Here is a 20485-nt window from a genome sequence, read left to right as displayed (position 1 = left end):
TGAATTTAAAACAAATTATGTAATTAGGGACATAATTGCTGAATAATAAAAATAGACCTTAGACATGGTTATTAGACAGTATTTTCACAAATATCAGAGCAATTTTCTATACAAATTGAAGCTGAAGGTGACAAAAGAGAATAACTATGATGAAATATTACTGTTACAGGAACCTTATACAGGCAAAAGTCTACATTTCCCCTATTGAGCGGCCTGCTTTTCATTGAGTGTAAACCTCAGCTTAAAGTTGTGTTAAAACTAGAGGAAAAGGGAGGCTGCAAATACTCACTACAAACACAAAAAATTTCCAGCTTTTCCCTCCCAAAACTGGAATTCACAAATGAGAGAAGCAACAAAGGTTGTTTGTGTTCCAGCGGGCAGCAACATGGGGGTGAAGGGTTGTGGGTAACGCTGGTTGCTGAGGTTCCCAGCCAGCTTGGCACGCCTTTCCAACCTCTTCTAGAGCCTTTTGTGTTTTCCTTTTGCAGGCGGGTAGGAACTCGGTAGTTAGTTTTTACAACTAGTACTGGTAAATTCAGAGAATATCCTCTGTTCCCAACAAAGAACTTCAATCCTCAATCTATAAACATGCCTTTTTGAACAATGTCTCTACCAGTTTTTCACATGTAGAGACTAAATTCGTTGCAATAAATGAAGATTAATCGAAATCCCAAGCAACAGCGTCATTGCTCTTTCTGTAAAGTACCATTTCATCAAACATGTCCCAACGCTGCCATCTGGTGGCAAAATCCGTTCATGCAGCTCTTAACAGAGCATTTTTAATATCTAAATAAACTCGGAAATTGTCAAATTATTGGAGCACATATAGTTAAACAGCACAAAATATAAGTGTATCATTTTTCAGTAAACAAAACAATTTCTTTACTCATTTTAAAGGGTCATTTTATGCAAAAGAAGCATGAGGCCTGCTCCTGTTTACCAAGATTTATGCATTTTCATGTTTTTACAAATCTGTAAGGTCACTTCTGATTTACACACACAACTAAAACTTACCGTTATCAATTCCTTTCTGTCTTTCTTTTCTATCCAACTTATTTTAAATACTCATTGATGCGGAATGAAGTCGGTTGCTGGGAACAAATATGCTAATTTGCTCGAAATTCAAGTTAGCTTAAAGAGAGCAAAATTATAGCCCGTTTTAATCCAGTTAAAAGCAAGAAAACATTATTAACTATTAATCTTTCTTGTTTGAAACATAAATAAAAAAATAATCTCCATTTTTTTGTCACCTTTTCCCACTTAGAAAGTCAGAATTTCTGTGGCGCTTTCTTCGAGATCCAATATGGCCGCTCTTCACCTCAATCTTCAATTTACCTCGGAAGTTGGAACTCAGAACTAGGAATGACGTCATATCAGAGCTCGAAGACGTTAGGATTCCAATATGGCGGTGCCCAAGTTTTCATTATTTGTAGTACCACTTACAAAGATTGTTTTAAGCTGTTGCTTTCCACATACAAACACCACTTTTAATCTGTTCAGCTTAGAGTTGCATTTGCTACACGTAAACTGATTTTGACGCTTACAAGTCTAATAAACATGTTTCCACCACAACTTACTATTGTGACTGTGAGGAGCGGCCATATTGGATCTCAAAGTGAAAAATTCTCTGAATTTCAGTGGTACATCTGACTTCCAGTTGATTTGTGTCCAACTTGGAAATCTGAATTTATTAATTTTATGGGAGAAAGAAATTCAGAAGATCTTCAAACAGCTCCGTACAACAACAATAACTTTATAATTTTCTGTCATTTTCTCTGATATCTCTTGCAAAATTTTTCTTGCCCCTGGAAAATAGTGCTCATAATTTAAAAATTCTGTAAATCCCAGACACCAGACATTGGTACCAGTTAGCAGTTCTTTACACACAGGTTTTAGAATGGTTTATGCAGTACCTTTCTTCTAAATTTGAGCTGTAGGTAATTTATTAAAGTCTTTTGTTTGTCAAAGATGCTCTATTGTTATCTTGAGTTGGAGATAATTTGCTACACATACAGAGCAGCAACAGGGGTTCAAATAAATCCATTTTTATAGTAGATGGCATATCAGAAACAGGAAAAACAGGGTTGTTACTTTAGCATCAATCGACATGAAATAAAGCCAACACACAGTGAGAGTAAAATAGACTGATTTATTCTTGGCTCTGTTCTACAAAACTTTATTACAACATAAAGCCACCGAACAAAACTGTGTCTGTTTGATCTTAAGTTTTCTGTTGGAAAAAACCCCAAAAAATAACGTGGAAGGTAATTTTAGCTGTGAAAACCAACATATACAACATTTCTTGGTATCTGATGACTCACTTAGAGGTGTCAGGATCTTTGATAAAGTAGGAACATGACACAATAAAAATCTAACTCTGTAAAATTGTCTAAAAAGCTTAGCACCATTGTGTGAAAAGACCCTAAACATAGTAAAAACCACAACAAGAACAATTATTAGGAAATATTTATAGATCATGGCCTAATTTGGAGGTAATTAATTGCCACATGAGGAGTTTAAAATATCCATAATCATGGATGCACATTCTTATCTGAAGCAAATTTGAATAATTTTCCATCATTTTTTGTTTTTTTGCGGTTCATTATTGAAGATAATTATCATTTTGTCATGGTACCATAACCAAACTGTATTTTTAAGGTGTTAAAACTTGATGTCCCAGTACTGTGGTGTCTCTTTAGTGGCTTCAAATTCAGTTTCAGCTGCTGAAAAGTTGCTGTCGGTTTGCGACAACATGCCGAGGTGCTGCATAATTTCTCCACCTTCTGGATTAAATATGAACAAACAAATAATTAGACATGATTAAAATGAATAATTGGGTATATTTATGGAATAAGCTCCAATCGCACCAGGGATGCAGAGGATGTGAGGTCTCTCCCATCGGCCTCCGGACAGACACCTGACCACAGGGTTCCGTCTCTGCTGGAAGCCCTCTGAGCAGCGATACCGCACAACTGCATTGGTCTCATATCTCACTCGCGTTTTTCCGAATATGGACGCATTCCGGACTTTTGGTGGCGGACCGCAAGAGGCTGTTAAAAGAGGGAACAAATGGTGATGTAATGGCTTCTATCAACCAGTAGAGGGAGCTGCAATCTCAGGTTCAAAAGATGTCTGCTCAGTCTGATTGGCTGAACTTACAGGTGCCTTTCTTGCAGGTGTATGCCAGGTGGTAGTTGCAAGGTACGTCACTCCAGCGGCCGCTATCGTGCCACACCATCACCACGCAGTCTTCTCCAGACAGGAAGTAGCTGTCAGGCTGCCCTCGGTACCAGTTCTCATACAGCTGTATTGATTTGGAGAATAAGTTTGAATTTGAAAAAAGGGGCATTTCTCTCATACATTTTAAATTTGGATTAATAATAGTTTTAAAAATTATTTAGTGGAGTTACAAAACTTTTAAAATGTGCCAAAAACACAATTGATGCCATGTAAAGGTTGTGATGTTCTTGTGATTTTCTCCATATTCTTCCTGGTTATTTTGTCTTTCTATCCATCTATCTATAAGTGAAAGGAAAATTAGTCTTCAGAGACATTTTTAAGATGGAGTAAAAAGGCCAACAAAACAAAAAAATGAAAAAAAAAGAAGAAAGTCATAATATGATGAGAATACCTTCGCAGGATTATGACTTTATTCTATTAATATTCCAACTTTATTCTCGTAATATTGTTTGTTTGTTTTTTCATTTTCTTAGCGTGGCTGTAAAACTTTGTCATAATTTTGTGTGATGTTTGTTGCTTGTTTTTTTGTAAAAGGCGTGTGTCTAACTTTTCTCACCAGTGGGTTTCCGTCAGACCAACGAAAATCGTCCTCAACCGTCTTATCGTTCAGACCAGTCCACTGGTATTCCTTGTAGTTACCTAGTAGAGACATATCCCAGTTCAATCATAAAATAAAACACACCCATATATATACTGTGTATATATATATATATATATATATATATATATATATATATATATATATATATATATATATATATATAAGTCTAAATTAAACTCTGACAGGAAAGAAAAGGTAAAGTGGACATCGTGGCCCTACTGTTGATGTAGTCCTGCTCCTCTGGGGTCATGATGGACACCAGATGAGCTCCTTGCGTGCGGCAGTGCCTCTCTGCCACCTCCCAGCTCTGGCGCTGGCTGAAGTGTCGATAGCAGAAACCGTGAAATTTATCCCAGCCCGGTTCACATCGCTCCAAGTCTGAAACACAGCAGGGAGTCAGGAAAGCACAACAAAGCAAGCTTAGATGACTCAGCAGGTTCTGCACTAAATGAATGCTTAGTTTTGTTCATTTTGTGGTAATTAATGGCTCAAGAGAAGCTGTGGCCTGTTTACTTTTATTCCACTCACTGCTTTGCATAAAATTACAATAAAATTATGATAAAGATGTGGAAAAGTCTTTACTGTACATTACTTTACTTTTATTTTCTGCTTTTATATTGCACTTAGCTGCTAGCAGAGCTGAATTTCCCCACAATAAAGATTATTTATGTTCTTTTCCATCAGCCGTTTAGTAACCTCGGTGACCTTTTTTTGTGTTATCAATCATGGACAACAACCACTACTCGCAGTGTCACTGTGTTTCCATATTTTCTCAAACAACTGTCTACATTCTTGGCACTTTATATGTTACAATGTGGATTGTTTTGCACTCTCTCCTGACACAATGAGAAACTTCTGCAACCTGAGTGCAAGCTAACCTAAATCTGCAGCTAAAGGGTGCAAAAGAGCAACTTTAAGACCCATCTAGGATAGTGCACCTTTATTTACAGTTAATCGTGTAAATTATGACAGCTATGTGTGTTGAAGGAGATTTAATACAGATTTGAATCAAAAGCTGAATCTGTAAAGTATCAGTTAAAGGGGCTGTTGCGGTCATTTTGAGTTTTTTAGGCAGTTAGGATATACTTAAGCTAGTATTTAGCCTAAATCTGCAATTAACGTTTGTATTTGGAATTGATGTGATTATTTTGATAAGTTTTAGACCCTCCAATTAATAAAAAAAAAATTAAGAACACACCAGAGGGCATGGCAGAGATGTTTTCAGTTTTTTAAAATAATTTTTTCTGGCCATTTTTTGAACCTGTAAGATCAGATCAAGTTAACCTTGGTTTGCATCTAAGTTGTAAGAAATTTTGAGTTATTATTATAACTTTTTTTTTTTTCAAAAATCAAGTTGGAAGTGCATTTAAGAAACAAACCACCTGTTTCCACCCACTGCCTTTTCTTGAGATGCTTTTGATTGAGTCTTTAATTTTTCTTTGCATTTTTCCTGTAAAAGATTATTTTTTATTTCAGATGAATAACCCTGAATCATTTTCACTTTACAGGTGGAAAAAGTCCTAGATTGACTGTTCAAGATCTCATTTTTGTTTTTTAAACAAGTGAGAAAAACATTTGTGTGTAATCGGGTTGCATTTCTATTCTGTTATAATTACACAAAATGTCTTTTGTTATTCGGATTGTTCCTTTAACTGACTGTGGAAACAGCTTATAAAACTCTGTCACTGTTATAACTGTGCGACTTTAATATTGTTGTCAAACAATATTATTGTTGTTCTTGTCAGAATAAACCAAGAAACCACCAATTAAAAAAAAAAGTGTCAGCCAAAACATTTAATAAAATTAACACAACGTAGGAAGGATCCGATTAAATGTGCATGTACTTCAAAACTCTGGAAAGCAACGACAGGCAGGAATCTCACCGCTCTGACAGAACCTTCCTCCATATGTCGGCAAACAGAGACATTTAATGCGTCCGTCCCGCTCAGTGCAGGTCCCTCCATTGAGACATGGGTCGTCCAAACAGGCATCTGAAACACAAGAGAGGGACTGCAGATCAATGTTGAAATAAAAACCACAGATCTGACCCACATGGGAAAATTATCCATAATATTACTTAAGCACACACTAGTTTAAAGGTAGGAACCTGTTGCTTTGTACATTTAATATTAGTACAATTTAAAATATAGGACACAGAATTAAAGACAAAATGTAGGCCAAGAGAGGACAGGGTGATCTTTTCGTCTTCTTATTGTCTTCGTTCCTTTTTGTTCTTCTCCTAAATATTAACCCTTTAAAGTATCTAATTTTGTTTGCACAAGGCACAATCAGCAATTTTTGCTTCTCATGAAGACTCTCTTTTCAAAAGGCTTGCAGATACAGAAGTTGTTTATTTTTGGCAATTATGTTCAGTATTTTTATTAAAAGTACCCACAGTTTTCTTGCTATGGTCATGAAAAATATAATCCTAGGAAAGGAATAATCTGAGCTAAATGTGTCAGTCATAACTGATAATTCAACATTATTTCATACAAAGTGTTCACTCAAGCAAAATGTTACTGAAAGTTTCAGTGCACAAAACAGAAAAATATTTGCTTTGTCACATTGAGATGATAGCTTGCTTGTTTAAAGCCTTGAAAAGAAGAAAGAGAGCTCAAAGTCTGGATTTATTTTAAAATATATGAAAATAAAGCAAAATATGACATATCTGTATAACCAGAAATCAAATATTTAACAAAAAGGCTTTGTCTTGTCATTATGTTCACTTTCACATAAAGTTCCTTCCAGAAACATCTCTGCAGTGTATGTAAAAGGTAATAACTACTTTTCACAACACAAATGGGAATCATATGCTCTCCAGGCGTAACTGTTGTCAAAGCTGAGCAAAGGAATATAAATAAAGCGTGGAAAACCACAGAGACTCCTTTAAAGTCTAAAGGACCCCGTCCTCTCATTAAGATCGTTTTACTCATGTTTATGTTCACTAAAACATCAAAGTTTTACTAACTTGGCAAAGTTTAACTCAGTAGAGATGTTTTCACTTTTCTTTACCAAAAGGGGAGATGGCTGTTTATGCATCACTAAATCTGAAAATCAAGGCTGCAGTTGGTATATTACTTAACCAAGCACCAGTAATTGTGAGATTATTTTTATTTTAGCAAACAAAAATGGATACCTTCAGCCTTTAGAGGACAACAGAGACTTAAAATATGTAAATCTGCAAAAGGTCCATCTCCTTATACATGCATTGCTAACATATTTAAAACACTTTGTTTTCAGTGCAGTTACTTGAATACAAGGGACAGTTTTAGTATAAACACAGACAAATAAAACAGAGTAAAACCCAGAATAACAACAACAACAACAAACAAGTGCTAATCAAGAAAATCCTGTTGTGGCAATTAAATAAAATATATGGAGAACTAGAACCAGAAATGTATTTTAGAAATGGCTTAATATGCCCACAAAATAATAAAAACAACTAGTTTAAATCATTATGGATTTATAAAATGTGGTCAAAATTGATATTTCTATTTTAATTTCTATTTGTAAGAATTTATCAAGACAATTTTTTAGCATTTGACCTGTAATTGACATTGACATTCATTTTAAAATTATTTGACATCAAAACGTAAATGAGAAAAAAAAGAAAGTGAGACTCAGAAATGAAAGTGCATGTGGTAGTGAATTTTGTAAAAAATAAGTATAAATAAAGCAAGCGAAGAAAATGATACCAAGATAAATTCCTGAATGAACATATAAAATAAAAAGAAAAATGGATTTATAAATTACTGACTGAAGAGTAAAATTTTTTAACTATGTTAACAATGCTGAAGTCTACCAGAAATTAAAATATAAAACGATTAAGCCGCATTTTATAGATGATATAACTGTTTTTGTGTTATATTTTACCAATTGTTATTATCAGTTTGTTGTCAAGTGTTGACATTCATAGTCACTTTTTCTTAATTTCTATTTATATTTTAATATTGTTTTTTATTATTGTCATGAGTATAAAATGTTTATACTTCTTTGTGGGATGAAATATTCACCAAGACTTTCTTTTTTGAACTGTTCTGTCAATAATCGAACAGCCATTTCTGACTAAACTAATAAAAATTTAACTTTAACTTGTTACATTGAGTTCAAAATAAAAGGATCTTATTTTACAAACACAGTAATAGCACTTCAATTAAAATGGATTTCTGTCAAGCAAATTTTATACAAGCTTTTTTTTTTTTTTAAAGTATTTGTCTTTTTTTTTTTAAAGAAATTAACATCTAATGCCTCGGGATGTAGAAATTACCAACCATAAAATTACTGTTTTTACTAGTGTAGACAGAAATAAAATAGATAATATTAGAATTACTTATTAAAAACACACATCCTAAGCAACCATGAATAAACAACAGGCAATATAATTGTGAAATATGAAAAGGGAACAGCTTAAAGATAATTCAAAACAAGGTGCTAAACACTAACAAGCAGTGGCAGTTCTTGCATGAATGGCGACTGTGCTTATCCCTCCTCCTGCCTCTCCCAAGCCAATCAAAATGCAAGAAGGTTCCTCATTTTTCTGAGTTTCTCCATTTAATTTGCTCAAAACCATCAGAAAATCTGGAGCTTGTCCATCCCAATTTCTATTGCTGCCCTGGGCAACTGCCCACATGGCCAACCTCAAAAACCCCCACTGCTCACAACAAATTGTGAATAAACATGGGTTGTGCTTCTAAACCTTAACACAATGTGTGTTTATTTATCTGCAGAGGTAATATCAGAGAACATTCCTGTCAAAAACATTATTCCAGTTGCATTGGTCAGTGCTATCACATTCAAATTAATTTATGTTACATTCATAAATTAGGCTACAGGCACACTGCAGCCTGAAGTGACCCAAATCCTTTGTTGTTGTTTTTTTTTTTACCTTAATACGACCTATATTTGATCTCCTCATGACTGTCTGAATGACAGAGATTCGCATCCGATCTTTTCAAATGTGACTTGAATCTGAAAGTCATTGATACTCGACAAACGTCACTATTCTGCGTCCTGAGATGCGCAAGCGGGAAGAAAAACAACAACCATGGCGGACGATAATGACAATTTTGTTGTTAATGTGCTATTTCGGACAACAAAATGGTAAGCTATGCTCCACCGTTAGCATAGCTAACATTTACTCCCTAAAACACTGAGCTCTTCTTCTTCTTCCTCCTTCATGGCGGTTGGCAAAACCATAGGCAAAACACTGAGCTCTTCTTCTTCTTCCTCCTTCATGGCGGTTGGCAAAACCATAGGCAAAACACTGAGCTCTTCTTCTTCTTCCTCCTTCATGGCGGTTGGCTAAACCATAGGCAAAACACTGAGCAGTCTCACTATGTGTGACGCTATTGCGCCCTCTACTGCGCATGCGGGACAGATTGCAGTTCACGCTCGAGATCACATACAGGTCGCATATACGACCACACACCAAAAAATCTGATTTTATAAAAGAATTGAATATCAAAAGCCTGCAGTGTGAATGTAGCCTTAGTTTCAACATTTATGCAAAACACATTCTGATTTCAGGGGCTTTTGCCACCATTCTTATAAGGGAAACACTAAAACATTCATTCAAACGTATCTGTACTTCACAGAAGTCAGTCTTTGGATGAGTAGGAAAATGTCATGCAAAAAAAAAAAAAAGAGAAGAAAAAATGTTGACAAAATGTCAACTGTCCCAGTGTGAGAAGCAGGAGAGCAGTGAGGAGTGAGGGAGTGTTTTAACAGGGTGAAGCGTTTAGAAGTCAGAAAGGTGTGAGGATCTGTTGAGACAGCGAGTGAAACAAACAGGGAGAGGGTTTTGTTTTTTGGGGGGATTTTTGTTTTACAGAACATGGAGGAAGTTTGTCAGAAAATAAACCTGGGATTTTAGTGCATCAGTGTGCTGAGCAAGAAGAGGACGGTTAGGTTGATTAGAGTGGTTTTAGCATTACCTGAAAATGCCCCTGTACCACCTACAGCTGCCCTCTCTTTGGGCAAGTTATGCAGGGTGGGTGGCTGGGTGAGGCTAATGTCAAGATCAATCAGACCATGATCCAGTGGTGGCATGAAATGGTTCACCTTCTGGGTTTCAGTCGTCTTATGGAAAGTGTGGGGTCTTGTGGTTCTTGGGCTCCAGGTGCGCTGGGGCACATATGTTGGGGTAGAAATGGTAGGGGCAGAAGACATAGACTTGGTATTCATTGAGGGCTCTGACACTGACATGAAGGGGGGTTTCTGGCTGATCTTTACACTATTCAGATGCTCCTGAGGTCCAGTTGTGGTAGTCAACAGACTCCACTTAGATGTTTGAGTATTCACAGGAAAGATTGTAAAGTCCTCAAAGGTTGGTGCAACATCAGTTTCCTTTTCAAAATTAAGGATTGGAGTAACTTTAAGTTCATCAGTCACAAAGGTTGGGGTTACTTTGGATTCTTCTTCAGGGGCACCAGAAAGATTAGTAATTTCCTCTGAATTTTCTAACTCTAGGACATTGACTTCTTCCTCCTGGAGAGGGATTTGGGTAGATTTACTTTCCTCATAAATCAAAGTGGGATCAACTTGAGCTCCTTTTTTAACACTTGGAGTAAAACTAGCTTCTTCTTCAAGAACCAGAGTTGAGTCAACTTTAGCTTCTTCTTCAAAAGTAATGTTTAGGGTTAGTCTGGATTCTTCATCAATGACAACTCCAAGGACTGGAGTTGGGTCAACATTAGCCTCTTCCTCAAGACCCAGAGTTGGGGGACTTGAAGTTTCTCCTATAATTTCTGGGTCAACTTTAGATTCTTCTTCGACGGCAGGGGTTGATCCAGTTTTAGAGTATTCTTCAAGAGCAGCTGTTGGGGCTACTTTATTTTCTTCAACAACCAAAGTTGGGATAACTTTAACTTCTTCTACTGGGACAACAGTTGGGTCCACATGAGCTTCTTGTTCAGGTACCAAAGTTGGGTGAGCTTTAACTTCTTCTGCAACAGTTGGGTCAACATTGGCTTCTTCTTCAACAACCAGAGCTGGCACAATTTTATTTTCTTCAGCAACCAATGTCGGGCTAACTTTAGATTCTTCTATTGGGACAAAAGTTGGGTCAACCATAGCTTCTTCTTTAGGAACCAAAGTTGGGCGAATTTTAGATTCTTCTGCAACTGTTGGCTCAAAATTAGCTTCTTTTTTAGGAACCAAAGTCGGGTGAACTTTAGCTTTTGCAACCATTGATTCAACATTAGTGTCTTCTTCAGTAACCAGAACTGGAGCTACTTTCACTTCTTCAAGGACCAAAGTTGGGCTAACTTTAGTCTCTTCATCTAGAGCAACAGTTGGGTCAACATGAGCTTCTTTTTCAAAAACCAGAGTTGCTGTAACTTTAGCTTCTTCTGCAACATTTGGATCAGCTTTAGTTTCTCCTTCAAAAACTGGGGTTGATGCAATTTTAGTGTCTTCTTCAAGAGCAGCTGTTGGGGTTATGTTAACATCTTCTCCAAGAGCAGTTGTTGGGGTTCCTTTAGCTTCTTCTTCAGCAACTAGAGCTGGGACAACTTTACTGTCTTCAAGACCCAATGTGGGGCTAACTTTAGCTTCTTCTACTAGGACAACAGTTGGTGTAACTTTGGTTCCTACTTCAAGAACAAGTGTTGGGGCAATTTCTTCAGTGCTTTGGCTAGCATTAGCTTCTTTTATGGGCACAGCAGTTGAGAAAAATTTAGCTTCTTCTTCAGTTGAAGTCGACTTGTTCTCTTCTTTGCGATGGGTTGGGGAAACTACAAAAGCTTTCTCAAAAGGTGATGCAACTTTAATGCCTTCCTGAAAGATGGAAGTAACTGTTCCAAGTTCAGATCCGCTTGCCTCTTCATAAGAGCTGCCTAATGTCTGATACTGTTCCGTTGCAAATTCAGACAGTGAATGAGAGACATTGAAGTCCTCTGGAGATTCAGTCATAGGCAAACTTACTCCAGAAACTACCTGTTTAGGAGCCGGAGTTGCATCAACCTCCTCTGTGTCTAGGCTTGTACTTCCTTCCTGTCTAGAAATAGTGAGTTCCCACAAGTCTGGTGTCGTGGTGTGGATTTCAAAATCCAATTTGTCCACATGGCGTGACACAGAAGAGAAGGTTGGATCAGGAGTTTCCCTCTGAGGTGTGGTGCTAGCCACCGCAGAACCCAGCGGTTTAGCGGTGAATCCAGCAGCGGAGGATTGAGACGAGGACATGAAGGTGGCTGCTTCCGTTTCAAATTCTCTCTCTGAAAGAAAGCATAAAATATTTTGGGTTGTAGGTTTGACAAAATGCTTAACTGATAAGAGTTTACTGAGATAACATATTATCTGATCTAAATATCAGGTTTGTAAAGCAAAAGCAGTGGAAATCTGGATAAATGTCTTCAATAAAATTGTTTTTGTAAAAGTTTAAATTGATTTACACATCCTCATTATTTCAACTTTGCACCTAGCTTTCTAGCTCTCATTTAACCTTAAATAATGCACCTAAATTTCAAGCACATTTCACTCAAGCAGTTTAGTCCTGCAAAATAAAATCTTTTTTAACACAAACCACTAAAAACACTGAAGATTTTTAACTCAAGTCATGTAAAAATATCAGAAAGAAATTCTGACACTACAAAACACTTAATATTGATATCAAAAAAGCTTATAACTTAACACCTGGCACAAAAATCCAAAGTCAAATACAATTTGTGTGAGTGTAGTTTTAAATTAAGCAACTTGATCTTTGTTGGATATTGTTCAGAAAAATATTTAAAGTGGCTAAACTTAAAATGTAAACCAATAATTACATAGTTTCCTGTAAATAAATAAACAAGAAGTGAATGAATAAATAAATAAACAAATCAATTGAAAAAAAAATCAATTCTGAATATAACTTTTTGTTTTAGATACTGGAGGAGACTTGTTTGAAAAAATCTGTGTGACATAAAGAAGAAAACAACAAGTACCTGTCTATTAAAAAACAAAAAAATTAAAATTTTTAACACTATTAAAACACTGCAAAACACAAAAAGTATTTTTGGTCTAGTTTCTAATGCACATAAGTTAGTACACCTGAAATAAGACAAAACTAACTTACAAATAACTCTTCAGCGAGATATAGGAACAATTATTTTAAGTAAATAATTGCTTAATATTGATGAAAAAGTACTGGTGTCACTGGCATTTTATTCAACTTGTAAAATGGGAAAAATGTCTTGTTATAAGTGAAATAATCTGTCGGGGATACTGGTACTTTTTTGTCATTATTAAAGCAATATTGAGTTATCTTGCTGAGAAGTTACTTGTAGATTAGATTTGTCTGTACAAAGACATTTCCCTTAGAAAAGAAACCAAAAATCATTGATCAGATTTTGTGTTTTTGCAGTGAAATCCGTAGTGTTTGACTTTAATTTACAGAGAAAATACCAACCTCTTGAAAACTCTGCCTTAATCAAACTCTCTAAATGTGGCTTATAAAATGTATTGAATATTAACATTTAGAGCTAATATGCTCTGATTCTAAACATATCATCAATTATACAATGACACATTTTCAGGTGATTGGCCTGTATAATGCACTTATTTTATTAAATAGTTTCTCTACCTTGGGAAATATCTCCCGATCCATCACTGGGAGTCCATATTGAGTAGGCCTCAATGGTTAGTTTAGTAGTTGGAGTTTCTTGTGTGGCTGGAGTTCTTTTGTCTTGGGTCGTCTGAGTCGTGTCCATCTGTACAGGATCCTCTGTAGTTGCATCTTCCAACTTTACCTGAAGCAACGGACCAGCCGCCAAAGTCGTTCCCTCCCAAAACGCTTTCTCTACATCTACGTCTGTACGGTTGTTCTTGGTTTCGCTGTAATTGGTGTGAGATTTGTCCACACTGGTCTCGTGAATTTCTTGGTACTGGATTGTCTGTTCAGTTGATTGTAGATACTCAGTAGAGTTTGTGTCTGATCCTGTCTGGTTCTCCATCTGCGGTTCATATGTGCTTATCTCAAACTCCGAAGTGTGAAAGGTGAAGCTCAGGTTCTGGTGTAAGTCTGTCCCGTTGTAATCACCAGGAGGAGTCGTTGTGCTTTGTGTTGAATCAAAGGTCTTCGTTGTGCTGATTGTGCTGACCGCTGTCTCTGGAAGATGCTGGGAGTCGTAACGTATTTCTGTGCTTTCATTTAGTGGTTTAAGGAAGTCCAAAGCATAAGTTGTAGTGGGGAAAGATTCTGCTCTATCTGAGGTGACCGTTTGGTTTCCATCGAGTGGATCTTCTGTAGTAAAAGAGTCGAGCAACAGGGGTAAAGATTCCAGTTCGCTTTGTGCTTCCCGTTCCACTTGCTTCTCCAGTTGATTAAGATGAATTTCTTGTTCTCGTTCCTCTAGAATAACAACATTTTGTTGTAAGTTTTTAGCTTCTGTGATCAGATTATCCACTGGAGAGTCAGTAGAAGTTTCTCCGTGTCCTGTTGAGGACAGGTCATCAATTAAAAGTTTGCTTTCAGAGTAAAAGCAACAACAAACAAGAATATTAAAGTGTAACTAACTCCCCCCAAAAATAAGGGTGTTTTTTCTGATTAACTTACTAAATGGGTTGATAATATTTACTCTGTCTTTTTTGTTTCTATTTACATTGGTCGTAATACACCATCACTTTTCAGGTATTGCAACTTGGCAATCTTTCTTTTTTTAAAATCAGGACCAAAACCTTTCCTTGCAGTCAAGCAAAACAGTAATGGTGTCAGTAGTCACTTCATGATGCCCTGTTGAAGGAAATTACTGCATATATCTTTCATTTAAGGTTGCATTGCCAGTATGTACTAAATGAATTATTTTGTAACACTGTTTTTATGCTAGATGCATTATTTGACTGAAAAATTAGTTGTTTTGCTATAAAAATTAGTCACGATTTGCAAAGTTGTCCAAGATGGCATCAGCAGTGTAGGTTCATATAGATGTTTTTGGCTTTTATTTGGCAGAAATTCAGTACAATGCTGCACAGCTTTATAATTTTTATCACATTGTCTTTTTTTCAGTTTCACTCTTTTGTTTGTCAATAAACCTACTGACAACAGTCTTCGGTCTCCATAATCGTGATAGTAACAGCTCAAGGGAGGTTAGTCACACTTTAAAGGACCACTTTATAGTCCGGCGTATTTAAAGACGCCTACCTTTGAAACAATAGACATCATGCAGGGCAGACGGCTCTGGGAAACCGGTCTGGTTGCTGAAGCGGTAGAGTGTTTTGACGCCTGCTTGTGGGCCACCACATCGCTCTCTTGGGATTACAATGGGGTAGCGCACACTGCCGTCAGACAGCCAGCCTGGACTGCAGCGGTCCAGCCCTTCGCTCCACGCCGAGTACAGCTGTGCGGTTGTAGCCAGCTGTGCTCCTGCAGCGCCGCAATACGACTGGGCTTCGTCAAATGACAACTGCTGGGGGACGGGGTCATAAAAGACTTTTCCTAAAAACACAAAATATTGGCTTTGATTACTAGTACGGAACAGATCGAGGTTTTAGATTTTATTTCTTGTCATTTTTAAGGTTCCTCAGGCTTTTCATTTTGAGAACATGGCTTGTACTTGCATAGTGTGCTGAAAACAATAAGACTGGTGAAGGAGAGAAGAAGAAGATTCTGATCTATAAAAACTATCAAGAACAAAGTAACAGTATCTGCAAATCAACTACTTAAAATCAGGAATAAAATCCAGCAAAAACTTGTCAGAGAAATCAAGAGATTCGTCACCTCTCAATTGATCATAGTTTCAATTTTTATGCCTTTTGTTGTTTTTTTACAAATGCCCATTGCACATGGTAATTTTCAGATTATGTTTTTTTTTACATTAGTTAAACGTAGCTTTAAATGTGAATTATTCAGACTTAAATAGTCTCCTAAACCTCTATTGTGTTCAAGGTTTTCCATAGAAAACTTGCTAAGCCCGGTGGTTGGGTGGCAGGGCAGTCATTCATCCAGCGGCCTGTCGTGTTTTTCAGTTAAAAAGTTTTTAAAGTTGACAGGAAATTTGAAAATATCACTTGATAATCATGCGTGATTGAAATATTGGAAGATTAATACCTGAAAACCAACTATGCAAACATTTTAAAAAGACTTAAATAAATAAGCAATGCTTAGACTGGTGGGGGCACAAGTAAAGCCTGGTGGCCCGCCAGGCTTATGATACACTGGGGGAAACCCTGGTGTTGTTACATCGACGACATTTTCATAAAAATCGAGTGTTTTTGTGTCTCAAGAAAACATTGTGTTCATATTTCCTTAGTTAAATCTATGAAAAATACCAAAGAGCACACATTTTTGAAGTAAAAAAAATATTAGTGTCATGATGCCATAAATTTTGAGTTTGTTTTATCTTAGTTCTGTGTATTTTAAGGTAATCTTCTGTTTTCGACCTATACCTCTGTCTTCCTTGTGGGTCATTGATCTGTTTTTCTTAGCTCATTAGACTTATCCTATAACTCTATTAGCTACTAACCACTTTGGTCCTGATTTCACTAATCATCTCCCCAAACATTGATAAGCCTGTCCGTTTTGCTTATTCCTTGTCAGATCCACCTGCTTCCCAACCTCTTTTCTGTTGTTTCTCTCATGTGTCTTGATAATTTATGCTCTCTTGTTGTTTTCCCGGTGTCATTCTAAAGTTATCTTAAGAAAATATCCTTTATTTTGAGACTTTTATTCTTCTGTCTGCTTTTCAGTCTGACTTCATGTCAGGTTTGGTGTCAGGAATGGTGTTATGACCCAGAAGATCCAGAAACAGCAGTGAAATTGTCCACAGTCTCTAAACTTTTAAATTTAGATGTACATTTTGAAAAGACCTTCTGGAAGTGTGAGGAAATTCGTATCAATAGTATGTCAAAAGATTGCATCTTACAATATTAATAACTCATGAGATGTTGACATGAATGTATGACAGCAAAAAAATAACCTAATATTGCCAGACAGTGGGAAAAAAGTTTTGTGTACTTTTTAGAAAGTTCATCTAAATATCTGATTTGAACTGTTTCTCTGTACACCACATCTAATTTTACATTATTATAATTCGTACCGTGAATTTGCTCTATGTAGCAATAGACATCAAAGAGATCATCTGGATCCATCGTCCCATAGTTCCTCACTCCTGGTTGCCCGTCCATGTCTCCATAGCAACCTTCACGGGGCACTTGGATTGGATACCTGCGTCAGTGAAGAAGAATGCTTTCTAAAATGAAACTGACAGAGAAATTAATGCAGGTTTGACAAAATAAAAAACAAATCCTAGATTCATAAATATATTAAGGGATTAAAGAAGTAATTTCTGGATTTTGTGTGATTTCAGCATGAAATATAATAAAAGTTCAAAGATATTATGCTTCCTTGAATGGGTTAGTGCTGTACAAAGCATGTTGATTATATTTTTTTTTTACACAAAATCATTCTCCAATGAGATTTTAGTCTGTATTTTCTTACAGAATGAGCTGCTGTAGGGTGTCTTATCACTTTAAATCCAGATAATCTGCTGCTTGCCAGGCCCCCCAACTCAATGTTTACACTCGTACGTGAAAATGGCTGCAAAAAGATGCAATTATGCAACCGTGCATCTTTGAAAAGCAGAAGTAGAGCTTCCTGCACAACCAAAATGAATGCAGCAAGTTGTTTCTGGATGGTAAGTCAATAACAAAACACTTTTCCAGCAGCCATGATACAGTGCATACAGCTATAAAACCAGCTGACCAAACGTGCTGGGGTTGCTAGGTAGCAGTGCAGTGCCCATTGAATGTGACTTAACAATCGGGAGGGTTTTGAAGCATTTTCCAAAAAACATTAACTGATTGCCAGAAGATGCCTTGGTTGTTTTTAGAAGCAATAGAAACCCAAATAGAAGGACAAAGATGTGCATTTTGCACAATAGGTGCCCTTTAAAGAGTGAAAAACTACCTGACAGATTGGTCCGCCAGCCAACCTGCGTCACATTGCTCATATCCATCAAAATAAGCTGCAAGCAGCTGGTCGGGTGTGGCGACCAGAGCACCGATCCCCTCACAAGCCCTCTGGGCCTGCTGGAAGGAGAAGGAGTACCGACCCAAAGCATCTCGATAGTGGAACACCACACCTAAAAACATCACAACATATTTACACATTCAGAAATATACTGGACAGTAAGGTTGTGCAATTATTAACATGACATAATCAAATTTTTTACAGCTGACACATACAGAGCTGGGTAGAATACACAACAGTTTTACTCAAGTAACAGTAGCACTACTTCAACATATTTTCTATTTCAGTAAAAGTAAAAAGAAGTCATCCAAGAAATTATTCAAGTAAGAGTAAAAAAATATTTGGTAAAAAGTCTACTCAAGTACTGAGTAAGTGATCAAATTATTAATTATTTTATATTTTAAAATGACATAATCAGACGGACCAAAAGGTAAAGTTAAGTGGAAATTTTGGTATATTTTGCACGAAAATGACAGCAATTCATATAAGTAACAAAAAATAACAAAATCCGGCAAAATAATTTTTTTTCCAAATCAGTTTCTTTCAACAAAAAAACTTATGAAACTTGAACAAAAACTGTGTGTCTGAATTTTTGATTAAAACATGTTTGTTTTTCATTCAGTGCGCAGAGAATGAAGACATTTTACTCAAGGAAGAGTAGCGATACTTCATAATAAAATTACTCAAGTAAAAATAAAAAGTACAGCGTAGTAAAAATACTCCTAAAAGTAGATTTTTTCTCAAGGAAATATAATTGAGTAAATGTAACTATTTACTACCCAACTCTGGACACAGAATGATCGCATATTTTTCAAAATTTCCACCAAGTTTCCCCCAGAAAATTTGCCGAGTCTGGTGTTTGAGCACTAGAGCAGACATTCATCCAGCGGCCCGTCACGTTTTTGAGTAAAATAATTTTTGAATTTGAAAATATCACTTGATAATCGTGTTATTGAAAGATTGTAAGATTAACACCTGAACACCAACTATAAAGTCTTAAAAAATGCAAGCATTTTAAAAATACTTAAATAAATAAGCAATGCTTAGCCTGGTGGGGGCACGAGTAAAGCCTGGGAGCCCGCCAGGCTTATAACACACTGGGGGAAAGTGTTGCACAGAAAAAAAATTCGAATAAGCCTCAACATACTGATGCTACCTTTGACTTTAACTTGTACGACTTTGCTGGCATCCTCCAGTCCCTGCTGCACCTCGCAGCGATAGTGACCGGAGTCGCTGTGGCGCAGATCGCCTAACCACAGAGACACGTCTTCAGGGGAGGACGTGTAGTTCAGCAGCGCCACACGGTCGCGGTACGCTTCGTTGATCTTCACCCTTGAACTCCGCGCTACCAAGATCTGTGTCTCAATCCCGCCGGACACAACTGTCCACTTCACCCGGGGGACGACAGACGGGGACGAGGAAGAGGACAGAGACACGAAACAAGGGATGGAGATGGAGCTGCCCAGAGGGACAAGAATTGGACCTGAGTGGGGGATGTCCAGCTTCAGCTGCCGCACGTCATCTGATGGAAACAAGAAAAAAATAATAATTACGGGGGACGAAACGGCTCTGAAAGCTTCCCAAAACTAAATTTATTTACTAAAATAATTTACTAAATTTACTAAAAAAGTATGCTAAAATAATATAGGGGAAAATAATACAAGAAAAGGGACAAATTAGCTTAGCTATAAGCACCAAGGGATTGTTGTCTTATTCAGTTTGTCTACGCTAATGTGTGTCTATCACTATCAAATAAACATAATAAAGTCAACAAAAGTCATAAAAATATGAGAATAAAGTCATAATATTTTGAGGATCAAGTTATAGTGATATCAGAATAAAGTTGTAATAGTAATACAAGAATAAAATTGTAATGTTATGAAAATAAAGACATAACATTTTTAGAATAAAGTCATAATAGTAATACCAGAATAAAATTATAGGGTTATAAGCATAAAGTCATAAAATTTGGACAATAAAATCATAATATTCTAAGAATAAAGTTGTATGAGAGTAAAGTCATAATAGTTAGACAATAAACTCATAGTAATATGAGAATAAAGTCATAATAGTAATACAAGAATAAAATTATAATGTTATGAGAATAAAGACATAATATTACCAGAATAAAGTCGTAGTGAACACATCAGCGTCAAATTATCGGTAACAAGGACACAGCTTGCTACTAATAATAATCTGATGCTGATGTGTAAACAGATTAAGTATTTTCTTATTTATAAGATAAATGCTAAAGTATAGCTTTACATCATTTTCCATATTCTTCATTTTATTGTAGTTGTAAAACTGCTTTTTCTTGTTGGAGTTCTCATAATATGACTTTATTCTGGTAATGTTATAACTATTCTTGCCATATTCTGACTTTATTTGCATATTACTACAACTTTATTATTGTATTACTTTGACTTTATTCTGGTAATATAATTATTTATTTTCTTAGCCTGGACACAGTAACTCAATAGCGCCTGCTCATGGTGAAATTAGACATATATTTTGACTTACTGAGCATATTTTTCGCTTGCACTCTACGTAAAGCAAATACAAAAACAGTTCCTTTTCAAAAATATAAATTATTACGCATCACAACCATAAACTTTTATGAAGCTTATTAGGACTTAATGTGATTGCACAAAAAGTAGTGTAAAAAAGTTTAAATTAAATAAAATTTTCCTCTAACATTCTGA

The 20485-nt window shown here is 36.3% G+C and overlaps 1 protein-coding gene across 1 annotated transcript in view; it reads right to left on the bottom strand.

The window, feature by feature from the left end:
* Window positions 1–2129: 2129 nt before the first annotated feature.
* Window positions 2130–20485, bottom strand: part of LOC102223617 (brevican core protein-like) — a 31101-nt gene continuing 12745 nt past the window's right edge. The window contains exons 3-14 of the mRNA XM_023345263.1: window positions 18940–19305; window positions 17721–17895; window positions 16852–16979; window positions 14958–15251; window positions 13401–14252; window positions 9775–12054; window positions 5725–5832; window positions 4061–4219; window positions 3797–3879; window positions 3160–3304; window positions 2868–3050; window positions 2130–2783 (exon numbers count right to left, since the gene is read on the bottom strand). Coding sequence (XP_023201031.1) covers window positions 2662–2783; window positions 2868–3050; window positions 3160–3304; window positions 3797–3879; window positions 4061–4219; window positions 5725–5832; window positions 9775–12054; window positions 13401–14252; window positions 14958–15251; window positions 16852–16979; window positions 17721–17895; window positions 18940–19305 — 4895 coding nt within the window. The 3' untranslated portion in view covers window positions 2130–2661. The remainder of the gene's footprint in view (window positions 2784–2867; window positions 3051–3159; window positions 3305–3796; window positions 3880–4060; window positions 4220–5724; window positions 5833–9774; window positions 12055–13400; window positions 14253–14957; window positions 15252–16851; window positions 16980–17720; window positions 17896–18939; window positions 19306–20485) is intronic.

Source organism: Xiphophorus maculatus, chromosome 13 (assembly GCF_002775205.1).
Source record: "Xiphophorus maculatus strain JP 163 A chromosome 13, X_maculatus-5.0-male, whole genome shotgun sequence".
NCBI lineage: Eukaryota > Metazoa > Chordata > Actinopteri > Cyprinodontiformes > Poeciliidae > Xiphophorus > Xiphophorus maculatus.
The sequence above is the reverse complement of the archived record's forward strand: the minus strand, read 5'-3'. Positions and strand labels throughout refer to the sequence as shown.